Genomic DNA, 19,761 nt, shown 5'->3' with positions numbered 1-19,761 from the left:
TGCTGTGGGGGGGGGCGGGGCATTGTAACAGAGCACCTAGAGGCTGGGCTCCAGTCAAAGAGAACACACAGCCTTGGCAGTCTAAGGCAGAAGGGCAATTCAGAGATCCTTCTTTCCTGTTTGCTCTGAAAGTAGAAGATGCTTCTGGTGCCTGCACTGGGCAGGTGATTGGTAAAGCCTTTAAGTAGACAGTAAAGAAGGTTAAGTAAGTGTCCTAGTTAGGGTTTCTGTTGCTGTGAAGAGACACCATGACTGCAGCATTTAACTGAGCCTGGCTTACAGTTTCAGAGGTTCAGTTCATTATCATCATGGCTGGAAACATGGCAGCATTCAGGCAGACATGGTTCTGGAAAGTTAGCTGAGAGTTTTACATCTGGATCTGTAGGCAGCAGGAAGAAGCTGAGACATACTAGGCTTCGCTTGAGCATCTGGAAACCTGAAAGCCTATCCTCAGTGACATGCTTGCTCCAAGGAGGCCACACCTACTCCAACAAGGCCACGCCCACTCGGAACAAAGCCATGCCCACTCCAAAGAGGCCCAGGCTACTGAATCAGCTGGGGCTGGTGCTTTCTAGAGAACTCACAGAAATGTGGACACCAAGAACAATCAGAAAACAGACTTTGCTAGTTGTGTGATGGCTAGCATTGACTGGCAGCTTCACATGATCTAGAATTATTAGGATGAAGGATTTCTGGACATGCCTGTGAGGAAGTTTATAGACAGGGCTAGTTAGGATGTGGGGACTCCCACTACCTGTGAGCAGCGCCATCCATGGGTTGTGGTTCTGACCTGAATGAAAAGATTATGAATGTTCACCTCTACTTCTCAACTGTAGATGCAACGTTACAGGCCGCCTCCAAGCTCCTGCTACTAAACTCCCCCACCATGATAGACAGTACCCTCAAAAAGCCCTCCAGAACAAAGCCTCCTTCCTCCCTTTCTTCTTTCCTTCCTTTTCTTTCCTTTATTTCCTTCACTGGTCAATAATGAATAAAATGAAAAAAGAAAAAGACAAACCACTCATAGAATTCTGCTTTTCATTATACTAGAAGATGGAGAGACACATGGGTCCAAAGTGTGAGCCGGGATATCTGTAGACATCTTGCAGGGAAGATGGTCTCCTCTAAGCAACTGTGGTCTTTGACTACTGAGGCAGCCATCGGGGCCACAGCAGGTCTTTGGTCACCACTGTGCTGATGGGAAGAAAGGAGAGTAAATAGAAAACAAAGAAAACTTCATCATGGCTGCATATGAAAATAACTGAGGCAACTACATAAACCCCAGAAGTCTAAGCCACAGCTCCCACAACTTTAGCTGAGAAAATAAAACCCAGTACAGTTCAGATGGCTAGGAGCAGAAGCCCATGTGTCCAGGATGTACAGCAGCAGCGGGATGCTGTGTGTTAGCATTCTTTACTTTTCAGAGTGTAGCAGCATAGGGACGCAAGATGAAGCCTGATGTCTATGTTTTCTGACTTTTATGATCACGGAAGGCACAAATTGTCCATGCAAGGCTGATCTTGGCTTAGAGACATATTTTGTTTGGCTAGCCCTGGCTCCTTTTTAGTCAAGCCAATATTTAAAAATCTGATATAGCACATCGTTCTTTGAACTTTCAGCCCCCTTTGAAAGATCAAAAGATCTGACACTCAGGGTCTCCCATTTTGCCGTGCTGTCCGCTGGGGCAGAGTGGCTGTTGCTAACCTTCCTTCCACAGCCCGGAGCCCTGGGCCCAGTAATTAGCTGTCACGCAGGGAGGGAAGAGGTGCTACACCTTTGCCATGGCCTCAACACCAGGGCTGCTCTCCTCTGCAAGCCCTCGATTTTCTAATTAGCTCTGGAGCCTTAGAATTATAGTTGTCCATAAAAGGAAGAGTTTGGGCCCACTGGAACCTTAATCAGACAACAGAAATTGAGTTCACAGTCCTGTGATATGAACCCCAGGCTTCAAAGAGACCAATTCCAAGACACATGGGCATCACAGTCAGGACACAGTGGTGTTTACATGCAACTCCTGCACTTCCACAAATCTCCCCCCCCCCCCCCCCCCCCCGTCTCTCTGTCTCTGTCTCTTTGTCTCTCTCTCTGTGTATGTGTGTATGTGTGTATGTGTGTATGTGTGTATGTGTGTGTAGGGCATCAGTAAATGCTGTGTATTTTCTTCAACCAGCCCTCGCCATATGTTTCTTTGGACAGTAGTCTCACTGAAGTAGGAGCAACCTGTCCAGCTGGACAGGCTGGTCAGCACACTGGAGATCCTCCACCTCCCGAGGGCAGGTGCACACTGCTGTATTTGCTTTTTAAAGTTCCTAGTGACCTGAACTCAGGTCCTCCTGCTTGTCCCACAAACACTTTACACTGAGCCATTGCTGGATCCCACCCCTTACACTTTTAAATCACCTCCACAGTCCTCATAATACCACATTCACTGTGAATGCTGTGCAAATGTCCACAGCCTGTGTCCCAGGGAACAGTGCCCTGAACAAGAAAATCTGCCATGTTCAGTGGGCCTGACTAACCAGGACATGCCAAGCAACAGCATGCTACTGTTTCAAGTCTTTCCCATCTGTGGTCAGTACCAACAGATTCAAAATCAGCAGATATGAGAGCTGACAATGCACTCCTTCTATCCCGGGAGCCAACTAAGCTACTCCAGCCACCCAACTAAAAACACAGCGATACCATATGTTTTTAGGTTCACAGTTACGCTAACCATTAAACGAATCTAGAAAAAAACTCAGCTGTTGACCTCACCGTCATCGTCCATCTCCCAGTGCCCCGTTCAGCTGCTGCTTGCTGCTCTGCTCATTAGAGCTCACAAGAGTGAAAACCTCTGGCATCAGTGCTGAACTAAGAGGAGGATGCTCCTTCAGCAGGTTCAAGGAGCACCGCACAGCTTTGGGCCAGCGGGTGAGCTCAGGGCCTCTGAAGCAGGAAGTGGTCAAAGGGGTTTTTTTAATTGGGTTTTAAAGTGGTGAGTGAGAAGCTGGGTGCTGAAGTGGACCCGTCAGAAGGCATTGAGCAGAGAGCTAGCAGAGCTAAAAAGCTACCTTGGAAATATTAGTGTGGAACTGAGTGAGGAGACTTATGTAAGAAGCTGCTTCTTCAGGCTCATGGTTGCAAAGGGTAAGAGTCTCTACCACGGCAGGGGCATACCCGGCATGGCAGCAGAAATAGAAACTGAGGGCTCCTATCTTCAGCGTATGAAAGTTCATATCTACATGGATGAAACAAACTGGAAATGTCGCAAGTCTCTAAGATCTCAAAGTCAGGGATGGACTCAGGCACTGACTGACGTGGCTGAGTTTAAATGGGTATGGACAGCACGGCAGATGCCCTGATGGGGGATGGGAAGGGACATACACAGAAATAATAGGACACTAACCAAAGAGAGGGATAACGGGAGTAGGATGCCCTTAGGGCCAAATGGCCAAAGCGCAAATTTATGTTAGATATAAGCCAAGGGCAAATGTTGTAACCATACAGATTATAGGTACATAGGTAGAAGGGAATGCTGTAAACAACATAATGAAGAGGGAACTGGGATAAGGAATGAATATAAATCCAAAAGGAGGGCAAAGGAAGGTAAAACAGAAAGCAAAGAGTAAGTTACAGATTCCAACTGAACCACATATGGCAGACACTATTGCTTATAAATAGCTGTTTGCAACAGCTGGAAGAGGGACCTGAAGGGACCTGGCTGGGTGGTAAGAAGACGACGTGGAACGGGACCTGGCTAGGTGGCAAGTAGAAGACATGGAACTTCCATGAGAAAAGGAAGGGCAAACACTAGCAACCATAGGGGAGAAGAAATATTCTCATGCTAATTACACAGAGCAGGAACAGCGAGCGTGGACATCAGCTGTGCCTAAAGCCCACAAGTCTCATCTCTGGGCCAGCCTCAGGCTCTAGCTAACCATGATAATGGGCATGTCCGGCACTCTGACGCATGAAGTCAAGATCAGGTGACTGGGGAGAAAGTGCTGATGCTGCAGACTTGGAGCCCATCAACTGGTCCATTACTATGGTGTTAGGTCAGCAGGGGGTTCCTGGGTTAGCAGCAGGGAGGGCTTGGGGATGTGAGGTGTTGGGGATGTGGGGCATAGATGCCAGCTTCCAGAACTCACAGAGGGAAAGATGTACCAGACAGCAAGAGCAACACATGACTACTGTTTACTCAGAAGCACAGGTGTTTCTGGATGACTCCATTATGGGGGCGGGGCATGTGACAGCATTTAAGAGAAGAGTGTGGCCTGGTCCTGGATTAGAGAAGCCTTTTATGCCACTCAAAAGTGAACTTGTGGGGCTGGAGAGATGGCTCAGTAGTTAAGAGCACTTGCTGTTCCCCTAGAGGACCAGGTTTGATTCCCAGCACATACATGGTGGTCCACAACCTTCTGTATAGTAAGTTTGAAACGAATCTGGTATACATGAGACTATGCCTCAAAAACCAAACCAAACCAAACTATGCCAAGCCAAACCACTGAGCTTGCTTCCAGAACTGATGCTGGTTGAGGATGCTGCATTGCTCCACTGAGTGTAAGGCAGACAGGAAAGGGCAGATGATTTTCTTAAAACTTAGGAGAAAAGGAAGAAAGAGACATCTTTACTGAGGAAGTTGGGAATATTACAGACAGAAGCAGGCAGAATGTAGAGGAGGTGGGACAAGCTCCCCTACTCCCCAAACAACAGCAACAACAACAACCAAAACCAAAATCAACCAACCAACCAACCAAACAAACAAACAAAAAACTGTTCCACAGATCAAGAATCTTAGAATATCTAATGTCTTATGCTTTCTTTCTGGGGAGCAACTTAATTTGCATTCTAAAGGCACGGAGAAGGTCTGCTACAAAGAAACATGCTGAGTTTTGGCATCTCCTAACTTTATTGGCTCTGGTAATGCTTCAGATATTTAATACCTCACTGGTTGTCGTGATCCCAAGGAATACAGATTAGGATATACATATTGAGAAAAGGCATTCTTGGATCCAGAAGTCTGGAAAGCTTAAAACCAGAGACTGGATTTTTCCCAGCCACTGTTATGGCTCCAGAGGTTCTGACAAACTGGACCCTGGGGTATGAGTCTGGACGTTGGTTCCCGTGATTCTCTGGTCAGCAGAGGGCAGGAAGAGAAATGCTGGCAGAGTAATGGAGCTGTTGCAAATGGCAGTGGGAACGGAAGGTGGAGAGGGCTGGGGGGAACCTGGCTCATGAAGAGGCCTACCAGGAAGCAATCTTTTAAAAAAGTGTCTGTTGGAGCTTGGCGTACATAGTTCCAAGCCAAGTCAGCCAGGGCCATGTCTGGAGACTGCCAAACCAAACCAAACAAAACCAACAACAACAAAAAAAGAACCCTTTTAGTTCTAGGTCAGTAGTAAAGGGCTTGTTTCCCATTGTAGGAAGCCCCAAGTTCAACCCCCAGGACCTCAGAAGCAACCACTAAAGATCAACAGAGATGGCCACTCTGCCTTCTTCAGTTCTTTCTGCTCTCCCAGTGAAGATTGACAAAGAGAGGGCTCAGAGGAATAAGGAGGGTGGGTGTGTCTGGGAATAAGAGGGTCTGAGCAGTGCCTAGGACTTTCCAAGCTTTGGTACGAGTGGATGCTGTCACCAGAGGTCCACCATGGGGTAAAAGCCAGACATGGTCACCATGTTTGTAGTGAACACATAGGGCATTCACCACAGCTGCTCACTCAGCATAGCTCCTTTCCTGTGGCCTCTCTGGTAACAGCTCACTCCTCTCTGGGATGCTGAACACTGAATTAGAGTCCTTTAGGCCACCAATCTCATTGTCACCAATGTTTTCTCCTGGATGGTCCTGGAGATTTATGCCTGAAATCTCAGCCCTTAGGATGTTGAGGCAGCTGGATTGCCATGAGTTAGGAGCCAGCCAGGGGATATGAAACAAAACTGCCGAAAAAAAAAAATATCACACATGGGTTGGAAAGATGGATTGGCAGTTAGGAGCATGACCTGTTCTTGCAGAGGACCAGAATTCAATTCATGGCACAGGTGACTCAATGAACCTGTGATTCAAGCTCTAGACATTCCAGCACCCTCTTTTGGCCTCCTGCACATAGAAGCACGTGTACACACACACACACTTAAAAAATAGTGTAGTTGGGACATTAATTCAGTGGTAGAACCTTTACCTGATATACAGAAGGTTCAGGGCTCTATCCTGGCACCCACTCCCAACAAAAATGTGGATCTGTACTGGAAAGATACCACTGATCACAGTAAGGCCAACCAGAGGCCTCCTCCCACCCTCAGCCAGAAGACAGAAGTGTTTGAACTGCCAGTCTTCCAACAGGGGCGAGAACACCTGAAGGCTCTGAGACATTCCACCTACTCACTGTGGGTCGATGGTGGTAGACTGGCTCTCAGGAGCATGATTATGAAGGACTACAAACTTGGTGGCTTCAAGGCACAGAACCTAGCCTCCCCATCCTGCAGGCAGAAGTCTGAAGCTGGAGTGAACAGCTGGGCTCCCTGCAGAGGCACCCTCCTTGTTCCTTCCTAGATTATTAAGACATGGTGGTGCTGCTTAGCTCTTGACAGTATATCATGAGTCTTGCTCTCTGTCACAGCAAGGCTTCTTCTCACACAGCTTCGTGTTCTCTCTCCTTGTAAGGACACCATCCAATGGAATGTGGTCCGCACAGATCACTGGCCCCGTCTCCTTTTTCATCTTTGCTGATCAAGCCCTTGCTTATGAGGCTAAGGTTATCTACAGAGCATATGCCCATCAGGGATTCCCAAGTGGAAGTTGACCCTGGGCCTAAGAATAGAGATCAGGATTTGAATGACTGGCAGCCACTGTGGCCCTACCCAAGGGGCAAATGGCCCATGCTGCCCCTTTGCCATCCCTCACTGACTTTGTAATTGAAAACAGAGGGAGTCTGCAGTAGCAGAGAAAGAACTAAGGTTCCAAAGTCCTTGACCAAGGAACAGAGCTCACCCTGAGGAACAATATTGTGGTTTTTAAGCCAACAGGTACTGTTTCAGCTCTCTCTAAACATCTGGTACTCATCGAAAAGAAAAATGAGGATGAAGATAGAGCGTGGGCATGCAGTGGTTTCTGCACACAAGAACACCCAAACCACAGTGGTCTCAAGTTGTTCCGCTTTGCAAATAGGTCTTGGAATGTCCAAACTGCCACACAAAGGTTTGAGAAATGCTTTGCAAGCCCTTCTTTCTCGCCAGCAGCACATGCCTGACCAGCAATCCTCCATCCTGGCCCAGCTGGCTTCAGACTGCCTCGTCTTGCCTCTCCCACAACTGATTCCCAGAGAAGAATGCTGATTCAGACCCCCTCAGCTTCCCCTGCTTCAGAGCTGGAAAGTGGAGATGACTGGGGCTGGGTGCTGAGTGTACCAGGTCTTGCATTCCCTTTTGTCCCTTACCAGTTGGGTGACTGACCACTCCTGTTTTCCAGGGGATGTCTGAATTTTAGGATTGAAAATCTGGAGTCCCTGTCTGGGGTGGTGGTGGCACACACCTTTAATCCCAGCCACTTGGGAGGAAGAGGCAGGTAGATTTCTGAGTTCGAGGCCAGTGTGGTCTACAGAGTGAGTTCCAGAAACCCTGTCTCAAAAAAAAAAAAGACAAAAGAAAAAAAGGAAAGAAAATAAAATCTGGAGTCCCAAGAAACTCAACAAGAGGATTCAGGACAATGTGTCCGCTGTGTCTCCACAGTGTTATGTGAGTCAGATGATACAGGGACAGGCTTAGCCTCAGATGCTGAGGTTAGAGGGCAGGGACACACTGACCTGGGTTCATGCCCCTTTGCCTGCACTGATCTCCTGCCAGGCCCTGGACCTCCTCTCTTCTCTAGCTGCTTTGAGAGGTGACTTTGGTTCCTGGGCATATTCCTAGCAGGGGACAGATGCAGTGTTGCCAAGGGAAGCAGGCATGCAGGTCAGGACCAGGCAGGATACATGCTACTCTGAAGTCTGCAGGGCTATCTCAAACAAGAGGTCCTGAGAATGTTCTGTAGGCCTTTGTGGGCAGATTCAGGACTGGCTGGACTGTTTGGAAAAATCAAATTGAAATGATGTTTTGGTTTGAATGTGAAGTGATCCTCATTGGCTTTGTGGTTTTCATTGGCTTTCGTGTTTGAAGACCGTATCCCTTGTAGCTAGGCTACAAGAAGGTTGTGAAAGCTTTAAGTGGAGTCTCATTGGAGGAAGTGGATCACTGGGGGAAGTCCTTAAAGCTTTAGAATGGGATCCTATTTCCTGTCTACACTAGACATCCGATGGATGCAGTGTGACCTCCTTTGTACCCGAAACGTGAGCCCAAGTTCTTCCTCCCATAAGTTGTTTATCAGGTTTTTGTCACAGCACTGACGCAAGAACTAATACAATACTACTTCTCTATGGATTTCAGGGAAGAAAGCATAAAATGACAGATCATTTCCTTTTGTCAAAACTGTGTACCTACCCCTGCATTCATCAACAGCATGTTGTTAAACTATGCAGAACAGGCACTACATTTTCTGAGAATTGACTTCAATAAAATACTATGCACATTTAGTAAAGAAAATAAAATATAACAAGAAAGGGATGATCACTAGCCAGGAGAAAACAGAAACTTCTGAAATATGATTATATGTTTAAAAGTGTTCTGTCAAGTCAAAGAACACTTACCAAAGCCCAGTCAGGGGAAGACTGCACTGAGCTGGCTGGTCTCAAATGGCCCACTTCCAGCAATAAGCTCAGGTGAGCCCTCCCGGGGCCAAAGGGCACAGTCCTAGTAGAGGCCCCTCACCTATCAGCTGAGAATCCTAATCCTGATTCAAATCCAGCCCCACTCCATCCAGTTCCCCATAAACCCAGTCACACCAAGTATGTACTGGAGTTCATCCTTTTATTGGGATCTGAGAGTCCTCAAAAGGGAGAGCACACAGAGTGTGGCTAACATTGTCCCAAGCCAGGGCAGAGGACTGCCAGTTAGTTACATTTTGGATTGAGGGCACTGGGAAGGAGAAATCAACAGGACTCAAATTCTGTTAACAGTTAAGTTCCTTTCCTGTGTGTTGACGTGGAGTTAGATATACTTCTTCTAGTACTATACATTACGTAGCATGTGCTGGCTATTCCTATGTCAACTTGACACACAGTTATCGGAAAGGAGGGAGCCTTAACTGAGAAAATGTCTCCATAAAACCTCGCTTTAAGGCTTCATTAGTGATTGATGGGAGAAGGCCACACCCATTGTGACTGATGCCACGCCTGGGCTGATGGTCCTGGGTTCTATAAGGAAGCAAGGCTGAGCAAACCATAGGAGCAAGCCAGTAAGCATCCTCCTCCATGGCCTCTGCAGCAGCTCCTGCCTCCAGGTTTCTGCCCTGCTTGAGTTCCTGTCCTGACTCCCTTCAGTGATGAACAGTGCTGTGGAAGTGTCAGCCAAATAAGCCCTTCCCTCCCCAGCTTGCTTTTTGGTCATGGTGTTTTGTTGCAGCCATAGAAACCCTAAGACACAGCACAAATGACACAGTAAGTGTAGGGTTAAGTAACATGACATCACAGAACTATACCTCTGCCACAGCCGTGTGAATTTGGACTTTTCAGGCTCAGCAAGTTTTTGAAAAACTAGATGCCCACTCCAGAGTTATGACAATCAAATGTGTTCTGGAGTCTGGTCCTGAAGCGGTGACTCACCATAGTTCCTAGCAGCCGGCAGGTGCAAGGCATGCTGGTTATTAAAGCAGTCCCAGCCCAGTTCACTGACCGTGAGGGCTGTCAGAAGGATCCTGGTGGATCAGACATCATTAATCATCACGGTTGCTTTCTAAGTACTGGAAGCCAGATGCCTTCTGCTTTTCAGTCTAAGGTAAATCAGAGATAGGTGGAAGGGTCAGTAATCATAACTAAGGTTAATGAGTAGCACTCAAACATTAACCCAAGGCATCTTGAGAAAACGGTGCGAGCCCTTTCCCGTCTTCATGAGTCTGCTCCTGCCCCGACACAGGGGCCTGTGCAGTATGGTGTCAGTTTCCTCCTTGACCCTGTCCTGTTGGTTTTACTGCAGACTTGTTAGTGCTGATGGCTCCACTTGCTGCTTCGGCTCTGTGGGTCTGTATGGGGCTCCAGTCATCAAGCATGAGGACTCCTCAGCCTAGGACCCCTCCACAATCGGGGCACGCATGCTTCTGCTCCTCACTAAGTTATTTTATGCAACAGGTATGCACACCACTCATTTCAAACACAACTAATTTTTGTCTTCTGGCCTTAACGATCTTGGCTTAAACATGATGGAGAATGACCAAAGATGGAAATGAAGGCAGAACTGTTACAGCCCTCCTCCCTAGCCTCCATGCCAGTCAGCTTCATTTCTTCAAATGCTGAAGCTGCAGGAAGCAAACCTCACCACAAACCCACAGCCACTGTTCACACCCAATCTTTTTGCCAAGGTCCCACATGGGGTCTAGAACGAGCCACCTCACCGAAGCACCCCGACTTCCCTAACTTCAACAATGGAAGATGGGGTTGCTGGAAACCACCCCCAGTTGCTGAGAACCAGTGACTTACTTTGACCTGAAGTTGTGTTTCTCAGAGCCCCTGAAAAGATACAGTAGGGGTGAAGCTGTTGGTCATTCGGCTGTGTGGAGCCAAAAGACCCCATCTCAAAAGAAAAGGCTCAAACAACAAAGTATTGGCTGTGATTTTCCTTTATTTATCATTTTTATAGTCACAGATGTTTAAGTTCTGAGTAATAATTTATAATAATTACATCTAGCGGAAGAAAACAAAGGTGGGAAATGTACAAAAGAGGCTTAAGAAATGAGGTTACTGGAATGTATTCTGGGAGTTAAAATTCAGCCCAGCAGAGACCACATACGCTAAACATAAAGCTTAGACGTGCTCCATGAAGACTATGAGCCCCAAATACAAAGTTCAGCTATGCCTAAAGCGAAGAATCCGCTGTTCTCAAGATAAAGAAGGGGCTGTGGTGGGCTATCTTCAAATGCTTCTGCCCTGCTGTGTCCTAAATGACTGCTTATCAACACAGGCACACACGGCATGTATCTGAAAATCCATCAGTGGCCCAATCTCTTGCTACAGATTTCTTAAACATCTTCAAATCAGCTGATGAGAAAGGACAGTAATTCAGTCTTTTGAATTTTTAAGTTACAAAACTTGAAAAGTATTCACAGAGATCTTAAAAGCACTTTCCAAAGTATAAACACGACATACTTTCCCATTGTGTGTCCCCCGTCACACAATGAGGGGCCACAGGGGACACAGACCTGGCGCTGCCGGGAACCTTCCGACTTAAGAAGGTGGTGCCACAGCTAACAAGGGCCAAGTCCTCACACTGGCCACGAGCACAGTCAGGTCAGCTCTCCTCACACCTTGCTTCCAACATCATATTTCCTGCATGGGGCCTGTCAACCTTCTGTTAGTTCTTCCTTGGGGGACCCAAGCTCATTCAATAGATCTCTGCCAGCCGCTCCAGCTTTTGAAGCAAAACGCACTGCTCCCTGTTTAAAGCCGAGGCTCTTCAGGCTTCGGGCATAGTCTGCATAGATGGCAGTGATGAGCTTCTGTAAACCTCAGTTAAGGAAATGAAGAAGAGCACGAGGGGAATGGTGAGCTCATGGCTCCTCACAGGCTCTGGAGCCAGATGCTGCAGGGGGACCTGGTGGCCAGGGGGAGCAGCATGTCACGAGCAGAGGCACGTCTTTATGAGATAACCATGTTGTACCTTGCCCCAGCTGAGTCCATCTTTCTCTCAGAAGACTGCAGCCAGCATCCTCAGATTCTCCCACTGCCCACTTCTCTGAGGGCTGGAGAATGTTCGGGAATGGCAGAGGACAGGACAGAGCCTGGAGCACACCCTCACTGCACTCAGGGAGTTTCTCAGAGCCTTGAGCACACCCTTATTGCATCTGGGAGTTTCTCAGAGGCTGGCTGGCTGTCAGAGCAGAGCACTTTTTTTAGGGAGGAGGCTCCAGACAGCCAGGCACTGATATCCCTGTTCCATCATGTTCTGAAAAAAGTTGATACCAGACCAACTTCACCAGTGACTAGGCCCATGGCCTTGCCTAACCTTTGGCTTTAGTAACTTTAAAAAAAAAAATTGATTTAGTTTAGTTTAAAAAAAATGCAGTAAGAAAAGGCAGAGCTATGGACACACAAGGACCTGGGAGCCATATCCACAAGCCCATTATTTTTAAAAGAAAGTGCCCCCAGTGATGGCTAGTAGAAATTCAGAGTTCCTAGGCATGGGCAGCTCACTGCAGCCTGACTGTAGGGCACATCTCAATGCTCTGTCTTACTTCGCATCAGAGGCTCACCTGGGTACAGTGGTGTGTGTGTGTGTGATTTTTTAACCAATATTTTCAAGGTAAACATACAAAACATTTTCCACAAAATGTCTCACTTTGAAAGAATACTATTTTAAAGTACCAGGACCACATCCCTTCTTTTAAGTTCAAACACATATTACAGACTCTGAGCCCTCCACTGGGTAGTCCTCCTTGCCTCTCCTCTAAGCGACCTGCAGTGCAGTAACCCATTCTGATTCTTGCTCCTCCCCTTCTCCTTCTCTTCCGGGTTTAGTGACCCACAACATAACCCTGATGTTACCTTTCCCACTCGGCACACATGTCCTGCAAAGGATATCTGTGTCCTCACGGACTTCCAATGCACCATACTTGAGACAGGCCTCCACAAACAAGGCAGCTCTATCGAAGTATCTCATGCTGGTCAACAGAACAAAAGTACATTAGTTTTCAAAAATAAAATAAAATAAGATAAAATAAAATAAAATAAAATAGTTCCCAAGATCTGGCATAGGTGGGTGAAAGCAAGCAAGCATTTCCGTCTGGAGCTCTGTACACACTTCCTGTGGAAACGGACGGCTCCATAAGTGAGGCCAACACCCCTCTAAGCCCTGGTTTATAAAGGAGAGCTGAGCACACTCCTCTAGGTACAAGCTTCACTGCAGAACTCTGCTAAGGAGCTTAAACCACTGTAGTCTAGGACCACACGCTTTTCTAAATTATGCACCCACTGCCAAGAGTTACTAAGTCATGTGTCAACTTTGTCCCAACTTACTGCCTCTAGTTCTCGATAAATTAATCTTCCATCAGAGTGAGGTGTCCAAGGCAGACGCCTACTGTGACGTACTCTACAGCCTCTTATAGCCCCTGGGGTTTCTGCTCAGTACTCTCTCAAGGCTCAATCTTCCCAACTCTCTAAAGACTTCTATATTTTAGAGTATGCCCTTTTAAGTTTGGCAAACATATTAGCGGCAAATGTTACAGGCTCTAGGGCAAATAACTAATGGCCAGAGATGCCCCTGCATGCTTTAGGTTCTGTCTCACACGCCTGAACTGTATCACTCTCCTTTCACATCATGCCTGGGTACCACCTCTACCATCAGAGCATCAGGCACTGTGAATGGCTCACCCAGCACATCCTGAGCGGCCAGGGCTCACATGACTTACCTGTGAAGCGTCTCTGCCACACTGACAAAGCAACCCAGAGAAAGGAGGACCAGAAGGGCCTTGGACTTCTGGTTGACTTGTGGAGAACAAAGGTGATCAACCCATCGCTTCAGAACATCTGTACATTCTTCAGAATTTAGCCGAACCTGAGAAAGAGGTCCACGTTAGAACAGAGACATCCTTTACAGAGAAACAAAGTGTGCTTCCCTGAAACAAACAGCCAGGCTTAGCTCTGTTCCACTGCCCAGAGGCTGCCGTGGGACCTGGATGCACCAGACCCCAGCAGTCAGGAGTCAGCGGCTTTCACCTGACCACGCCAATGCAAGCTCTGTCTTCCAGTAAGCAGCAGCAGCTAATATGCAATCAGAGGTGGAACTGAAAATGACCAAATGGTACAGCAGCTTTGCAGGAAGAGAGCAGAACACATACTGGAAATGCCTACCTTTGCAAGCCATGCTGCCCGATTCCACTCGCCATATGTCTGCAGGTAGCGACAGGCGTCCGCAGCCTTGTCTATCAGACAGAGTAACTGAACACCCTCTGGAAGACAGAAGAACAGTCATCTGACCCTGCAGTGCTCTCTTTAAAAAATCATTAAAAAGTAAAGCCACATTTGACTTGAGACTTGTATACAGGGTGAACACTCTTAATTATTTCAAATGGGTATTCAACCTGGACCTAATGGGAAGCTACTGAACTGAATCCTAAAATAAAGTATTAGACAGTGCTCTATAATGTTACCCCTCAAGTAACCAGGGTAGTAAGCATGAACATATCCTAGAGCATGATTTCAGGATGCTCCTAGGACTGCAGGACCTAGGACTGTCACTGCAATCAGTGACACCTCCCCTCTATGCTTCAAATAAGCTCCACTAACATGACTGTGGTCATCCTACAAGCAGCGCTAGTCTCCTGTAGTGTATAAAGAGACATGTTTCTAACAGCCCAGCCCAGCACTGACAGACACAGTGAGAGCGCCTCACCTGCCAGCTTGCCATTGGCGATCATATTGGTTGCTACCAGCTTAATTGTGCTCTGAGAAGGGCCTGAAGAGGTGACAGTGGTGACCAAGCAAGCTTTCAGCGAGTCGCAGTAGTAGTGCTGGTTATCTGCGCTTGTTTCCAACAGCAGCTGCACAGCTCTGTCTGTCTAGTGGGAGAAACGCCTCCTTTAGTTATGGGAACATTCTTCCAACAGAGACTTCTGAACGACGGTATGTGGGAGGAATGTCCGAGTCTGCAGCCTGCAGGCAGCACTCACTTCTGACACGTGCTTCTGGGTGTTTTATCAACATACATGGAGCTGACCATAGCACCGCACTTCATCTCTACAGCAAGCATGAAAGCCAGCCTGATAGACTGCTAGGGACTGCCCACTTTGGCTGTGCATCACCAAGTGCAGCAGAGAAGACCGAACAGTTGCTCTATGTATTACAGAAGCTACAGCTGCAGTAAGCTAGCTGCAGGTGTGCGCCGCACAAGCTCTGACACTGTTAAAGAAAGCCTGAATGTGTGCAAAGGACACGCTTTCAAGCATGCATATACACAGAGGTGGGTAAGTGAGAGTGTGTGCATGTGTAACAATGCTCTGAAATGTTCATCAACTAGCAACTCCACAAAGCAGAAGCACCCAAACTGACATACCTGGCCCAGCAGCAGGAGCTGGTCTGTGCACTTTCTCGTGTGATCATAAGTTGACCGTTTTACTTCCTGTAGATTAACTCTTTCTAGCTGAAATTTCTAAAATAGGAAAGAAGGAGGAGGAGGTGGGAGAAGAAGAAAGATAAAGAAAAATGGAAGAAAGGAAGAAAATTTAGTTTAGATCAAATAAGTAGAAAAACTGAGATTTATTGAAAATTGAAATGAGATAATTAAAATAAGCTTTCCAAGTTAAAAAATTTAAGACAAAAATCAAGACTGTTTTAATAAATATTTTCATGTGCATTAAAGTTTGGTGTTTATAAGCTTTCAGAGAAGCAGGCCTCATACAGATTTGGCACAACACTTATTTCTAGGATGTGGACTGTAAGTTGGCTCGAAAGTTTCCCAAGTTTAAGATACTGGGGAAAACTTCAAAACAAAGGTAATATCTGTGAAAACTTTCTCTAGAAGCAACAGCACCTGGAAGTAGGCATTTTCACACAGCACGTCATAGCAGATGTCCAGTGGGTTGTTCAGCCTGTCCTTAGGAACACCTTCCTTGGTTACCACTGTGTCCCCAGACTTGGCTTGGGACAAGCTGTGCAGGTAGTGGGCCGCCACTGTCCAGAAGTGCAGCTCTGACTCGTCGCCGTAAAGCCTGAAGAGGAAAGCAAGGCCTCTGTGGATCACTCTCCAGGCCTGAGCAGGCTGCCTTGCATGGCCTCAAGCACCAGGAACAGTGTTCCACTTCAGAGTGCACCAGGGAAATCATAAAGAAGTGAGCCCTCTAGGTTGGCCACTGGGTTCCCGACAGCACAAGGCCTGACCACACAGAGCCTTCATATCCAACACTCTATAGGCCTGCTTTGCCAACAGCGTTGTGATTGGGCATCAGCCTCACAGTAAAAGCTTCCGGATAAAGTGTCAAATACAATCTGCTACTTCCTCTCTGGAACACGGAGGGAAATGTTTTCACGCCTCTGCTGAGCACTAGAGAAGTGCAGCTTACTGCTTTAAAGGTAACTCACCAGTATGTTTATAAATACATAATTTGTAGTTCATATTTTAAAAGCTGCTTATAGGTGAAAGTCCTTGCAGCACAGAAAGCCCAGATCTCATTCGAGATATAGCTGGACTTCTGAGGTTGTATTAGTACTTATAAACTAGACTGTAAGTCAATCTAAAAGAGGAGCTTAGATTTCCAAAACATGTTTAGTTATAACTTTTACAAAGCCTCAATAAAATAAGTTAACCTGAAATTATCGCTTAAATTCAGCATTCTATTTCAGAGAGCATTACCTGGAAATGAGCAGGCACCTCTGCAAGAGAGTGAATTCAGGATCAAGCAGGAGTTTCTTTATGTCGCTGTAGACCAGAAACCAGGCAACAGCAGGACAAACATTTCCAGCCAAACAAAAAGCAAAGAGAAGTAACAACATACGTTCAGAATTTATAAGAGCAGTGACTTTATCCTGGCTCCCAACTTCACAAGTGAAGGGTGCCATCAATCACCAGGAACACCAGGGGCCGGGCCTCTGCTGTGTAGTCTTGCAGAGTTTACCTGACTACAAGAATAAGGATGTCACCAGTGACAGCATTCTTAAAGTCAACAATTTTCCAATTAAATACAAATGTTAATTTCTAGAAACTGGAGAAAAGTGAATAGTTATTTTGAAATTGCCATTAACCAGATACTATAACTTTTTCAAGATGATGATGATGATTATGTGGTAGAGTCTAGATTGCAAAAACATGCTCTAAGAACTAAGAACTTCATGTAGACCCCTATTTTTCTCCTAACTTTGCTATATAGTTCTCTCTATTTACTTTTAAGTGCTCATGGCTCTAAGAAGCATCAGTTTCTTAGCCAGAACCTGTGCACTCACAGGCCTGGCACTCACAGACTGGCACAGGCTGTTTCAGAGTCACCTGCCTATGTTCTCTAGCATAGTTCCATGAGACGTTCACAATGGAGCCTCACTACATAGAGCTCCTGTCAAACTCTGGCAGTTTCAGACTGGATGGAGACCAATACTCTTTCCATGGGATTATTAAGATGGCCCTTCTAGCAAACAAGACCACAAAGAGGAACAAACCTGTGTCAAGGGAAAGACTGTGGGCCACTAACACTTAGAAAAATAACTTTTGGTTTTAAAAAGTCAAATTAATGTGTGTCATATGAAGTTGTTCTTATCTTCTATGAAATACAGAGTTACTTACTTAGACAATGCATGCAACTGTTCTTGAAGGAGAGTCTTTATTTCTTCATTTTCTGGATAATCACTGTGCAGAAAAATTTTGAATCATTCATTGTCTCTGCAATTACTGTCATGTATTTCCTTACTAAAAAAAGTTGTATTAATAAAGAATTAACCTTTTTTATAATCTCTTGTTAAAAATTTGGCTACAGATCAAAGTAGTTAACAATGTACCTGAGACTCACTGACCATTTTCATAGCTAACTTTGCCTTACTGAATAAAAACAAAGAAATGAGTAAAGAAAACCACAGGTTTCCAAAAGAGAAAACTGGTTCACTGGCTCTAAGAATAATCAGGTTTGGATTGCTTTTAACAAAGAGCCTACAATGAACAATGACTAGGGATTCATACCCTTTGCCATATAGAACAGGCATGGTAATTCTTAGGCAACATATATTTATTGCCTTAAAATCATCAACAACAACAACAACATCCCACACCAACCTGTACATTGCATATAATAAGTGCAGTAAATTATAGAATTAATTAATAAATGCTAATGTGTTTCTATAATGACATTTTTCAAGTGAGATAGACACTGATTTATAAACACACTTCTGACTCTGCCTTACAAAGACTTAGGCCTGTCCTCCAGACTCCAGCATCTCTTGTCCTTCTTCACACTTACTCTTTTCCTCTATCATGATGCACCTGTGTGATACTCAGTCCTGAGAGCATCCTATGAACCTGCAGCTGCTCACTGACCCACTCTTCCACAAAGGCCCCACAGTGGTGCAAACAGGTAGAAAACAATATCCTTTTATTGTCTTTGCTTTTGCTTGGATTGGTTTTAAGGCTTCATTCTTTTTAGGCTCTGGACTGTGATCCATAGCTCATTTTCATGATTGTCCTTCAACCCCGAGTAAATTATGCAAAGAAAACAAAAATGAAGTAACTTACATGTGAGAAATGTCCAAAGAATATCGCCCATTCCAAGGCTGGTGCAGTAGGAAGGCTTTCAAGGCAAGGGCAGCCCTTGGAACAAGGAGGTATGGGCACCACACAGGCTCTAGACAGCAAAGGAGTGCTCTTCAATACAATGACCTTCCATACCTCAACAACGCCTCAGCTATCGACTGTTTACACTGCAGTCAGCGGAGAGCAGTGCCTAAACCAGTGTGACTGGGAGTCTATTCCAGACCACAGATTCTCTGCACTCACTTTGATTAGTACATTCTCTTTCTCTTTTTTAAAGTTTAAGTATCTGGAATGGTACAAAGCTCTGTACTACTGAATAAAAGACTCAATGTCATAACTCAGCACATACAGATAAAGCTCATTTTTAAAAGAGAATTAAAAACAATTACATTTTCCTGAAATACTCTTACCACTGCATCTGTTTTTCTGAGACTCTTACGCTAACATGGCCCACCTATGAGTTTGGTGCTGAAGGGATTGGGAGACCTCTGATGTCTGGCACTCCCAGGAGGCTTTTATGAAGTCTGTTGGACACAGGGATAACTTTCTACAGGCATGGCCCTCACCCCAGCCCCAACATGCTGCAATTTCTTATTAAGGCACTATAAAACAAGTAAGAGCCAGTTGTTTTTAATACATTGCAGTGGAAAGAAGCAGGACCAAAGGCTCTACTACCTGGCAGCTATGTTCAGCATCTCCTCCACTGGGCTCCCCATCTTTGACCCACTGCCCAGGGGGCCCACTGACTTTCACCCCGATCCTCTCCAGCTCCTATATGGAGCCTTTCCTTCCCTTGAACAGATCCAATTAGTTCAGATGGCCCAAATGTATGATAGACTGTGCCATCTAATATGAAAGAGACCTATTAGTTACACAGATAGCCACTGAGCACCTTGAAGATGGCCAGTGCAATGAGGACAATGAATAACTTAGAAAGTCCCGACACCTGACTTGGTCCTTGTGTCACTTTGGAGTACATCTGGAGGGACTCAGATAGATGGCTATGGCTCACGTGGAACATTATAAAATCTAAACAGGGCTCAAATATTTCTGCTGGAAAGTTGTCCACTGAATTACAGCTATCCCAATTTACTTTGCAATACCAACAAGATCTTAAGAATTTCTTTAAAAGGATAAAAATATCATTAGTAATTATTAATAAAGATTATTTTTATATGTGTAAGTTAACAGAAGCAATGTTGTTTAAGCAAACATGATTCTATATATCAAAAAACTTAAACAGGAGGTGAATACTGTGTACAGGCTTCTCAACTTGAGAGACAGACAGGGTGAGAAATGTCTCTATGATTACTTTTCCACACCTGAGCATTTTACTATTGACTCAATAAAAAAGTAACTAAATTCTATTCCTATTAACAGGCTGTAAATCATCCCACAAATAGCCCGACAACCACATCCTTTGTAAAATCCTAGAGCTTGGAAGCTGGAGACATAATCATGTGAGTGCTTAGCAGAACCAGA

At 45.6% G+C, this 19,761-nt stretch overlaps 1 protein-coding gene and 2 long non-coding RNA genes across 3 annotated transcripts in view; 1 reads left to right on the top strand and 2 right to left on the bottom strand.

The window, feature by feature from the left end:
• The window catches only part of LOC116103073, a 14,017-nt gene extending 3,619 nt beyond the window's left edge, over positions 1–10,398 (top strand). The window contains exon 3 of the long non-coding RNA XR_004123374.1: positions 10,039–10,398. This is a non-coding gene — a long non-coding RNA (uncharacterized LOC116103073). The remainder of the gene's footprint in view (positions 1–10,038) is intronic.
• On the bottom strand, positions 1,022–2,824 carry LOC116103074. Its single transcript, XR_004123375.1, has 2 exons — positions 2,755–2,824; positions 1,022–1,194 (listed from the first exon to the last, which is right to left on the bottom strand). It is a non-coding gene; the product is annotated as an uncharacterized LOC116103074 (long non-coding RNA).
• Positions 10,399–10,662: 264 nt separating the features above from the next.
• Wdr11 (WD repeat domain 11) overlaps positions 10,663–19,761 on the bottom strand; it is a 43,280-nt gene continuing 34,181 nt past the window's right edge. Inside the window, exons 20-29 of the mRNA XM_031388505.1 lie at positions 18,262–18,370; positions 17,323–17,385; positions 16,402–16,467; positions 15,583–15,760; positions 15,106–15,201; positions 14,446–14,611; positions 13,905–14,002; positions 13,463–13,608; positions 12,636–12,715; positions 10,663–11,556 (exon numbers count right to left, since the gene is read on the bottom strand). Coding sequence (XP_031244365.1) covers positions 11,399–11,556; positions 12,636–12,715; positions 13,463–13,608; positions 13,905–14,002; positions 14,446–14,611; positions 15,106–15,201; positions 15,583–15,760; positions 16,402–16,467; positions 17,323–17,385; positions 18,262–18,370 — 1,160 coding nt within the window. The 3' untranslated portion in view covers positions 10,663–11,398. The remainder of the gene's footprint in view (positions 11,557–12,635; positions 12,716–13,462; positions 13,609–13,904; positions 14,003–14,445; positions 14,612–15,105; positions 15,202–15,582; positions 15,761–16,401; positions 16,468–17,322; positions 17,386–18,261; positions 18,371–19,761) is intronic.

The sequence above is a fragment of the Mastomys coucha genome, unplaced genomic scaffold (assembly GCF_008632895.1).
Source record: "Mastomys coucha isolate ucsf_1 unplaced genomic scaffold, UCSF_Mcou_1 pScaffold21, whole genome shotgun sequence".
In the NCBI taxonomy this organism is placed as follows: domain Eukaryota; kingdom Metazoa; phylum Chordata; class Mammalia; order Rodentia; family Muridae; genus Mastomys; species Mastomys coucha.
The sequence above is the reverse complement of the archived record's forward strand: the minus strand, read 5'-3'. Positions and strand labels throughout refer to the sequence as shown.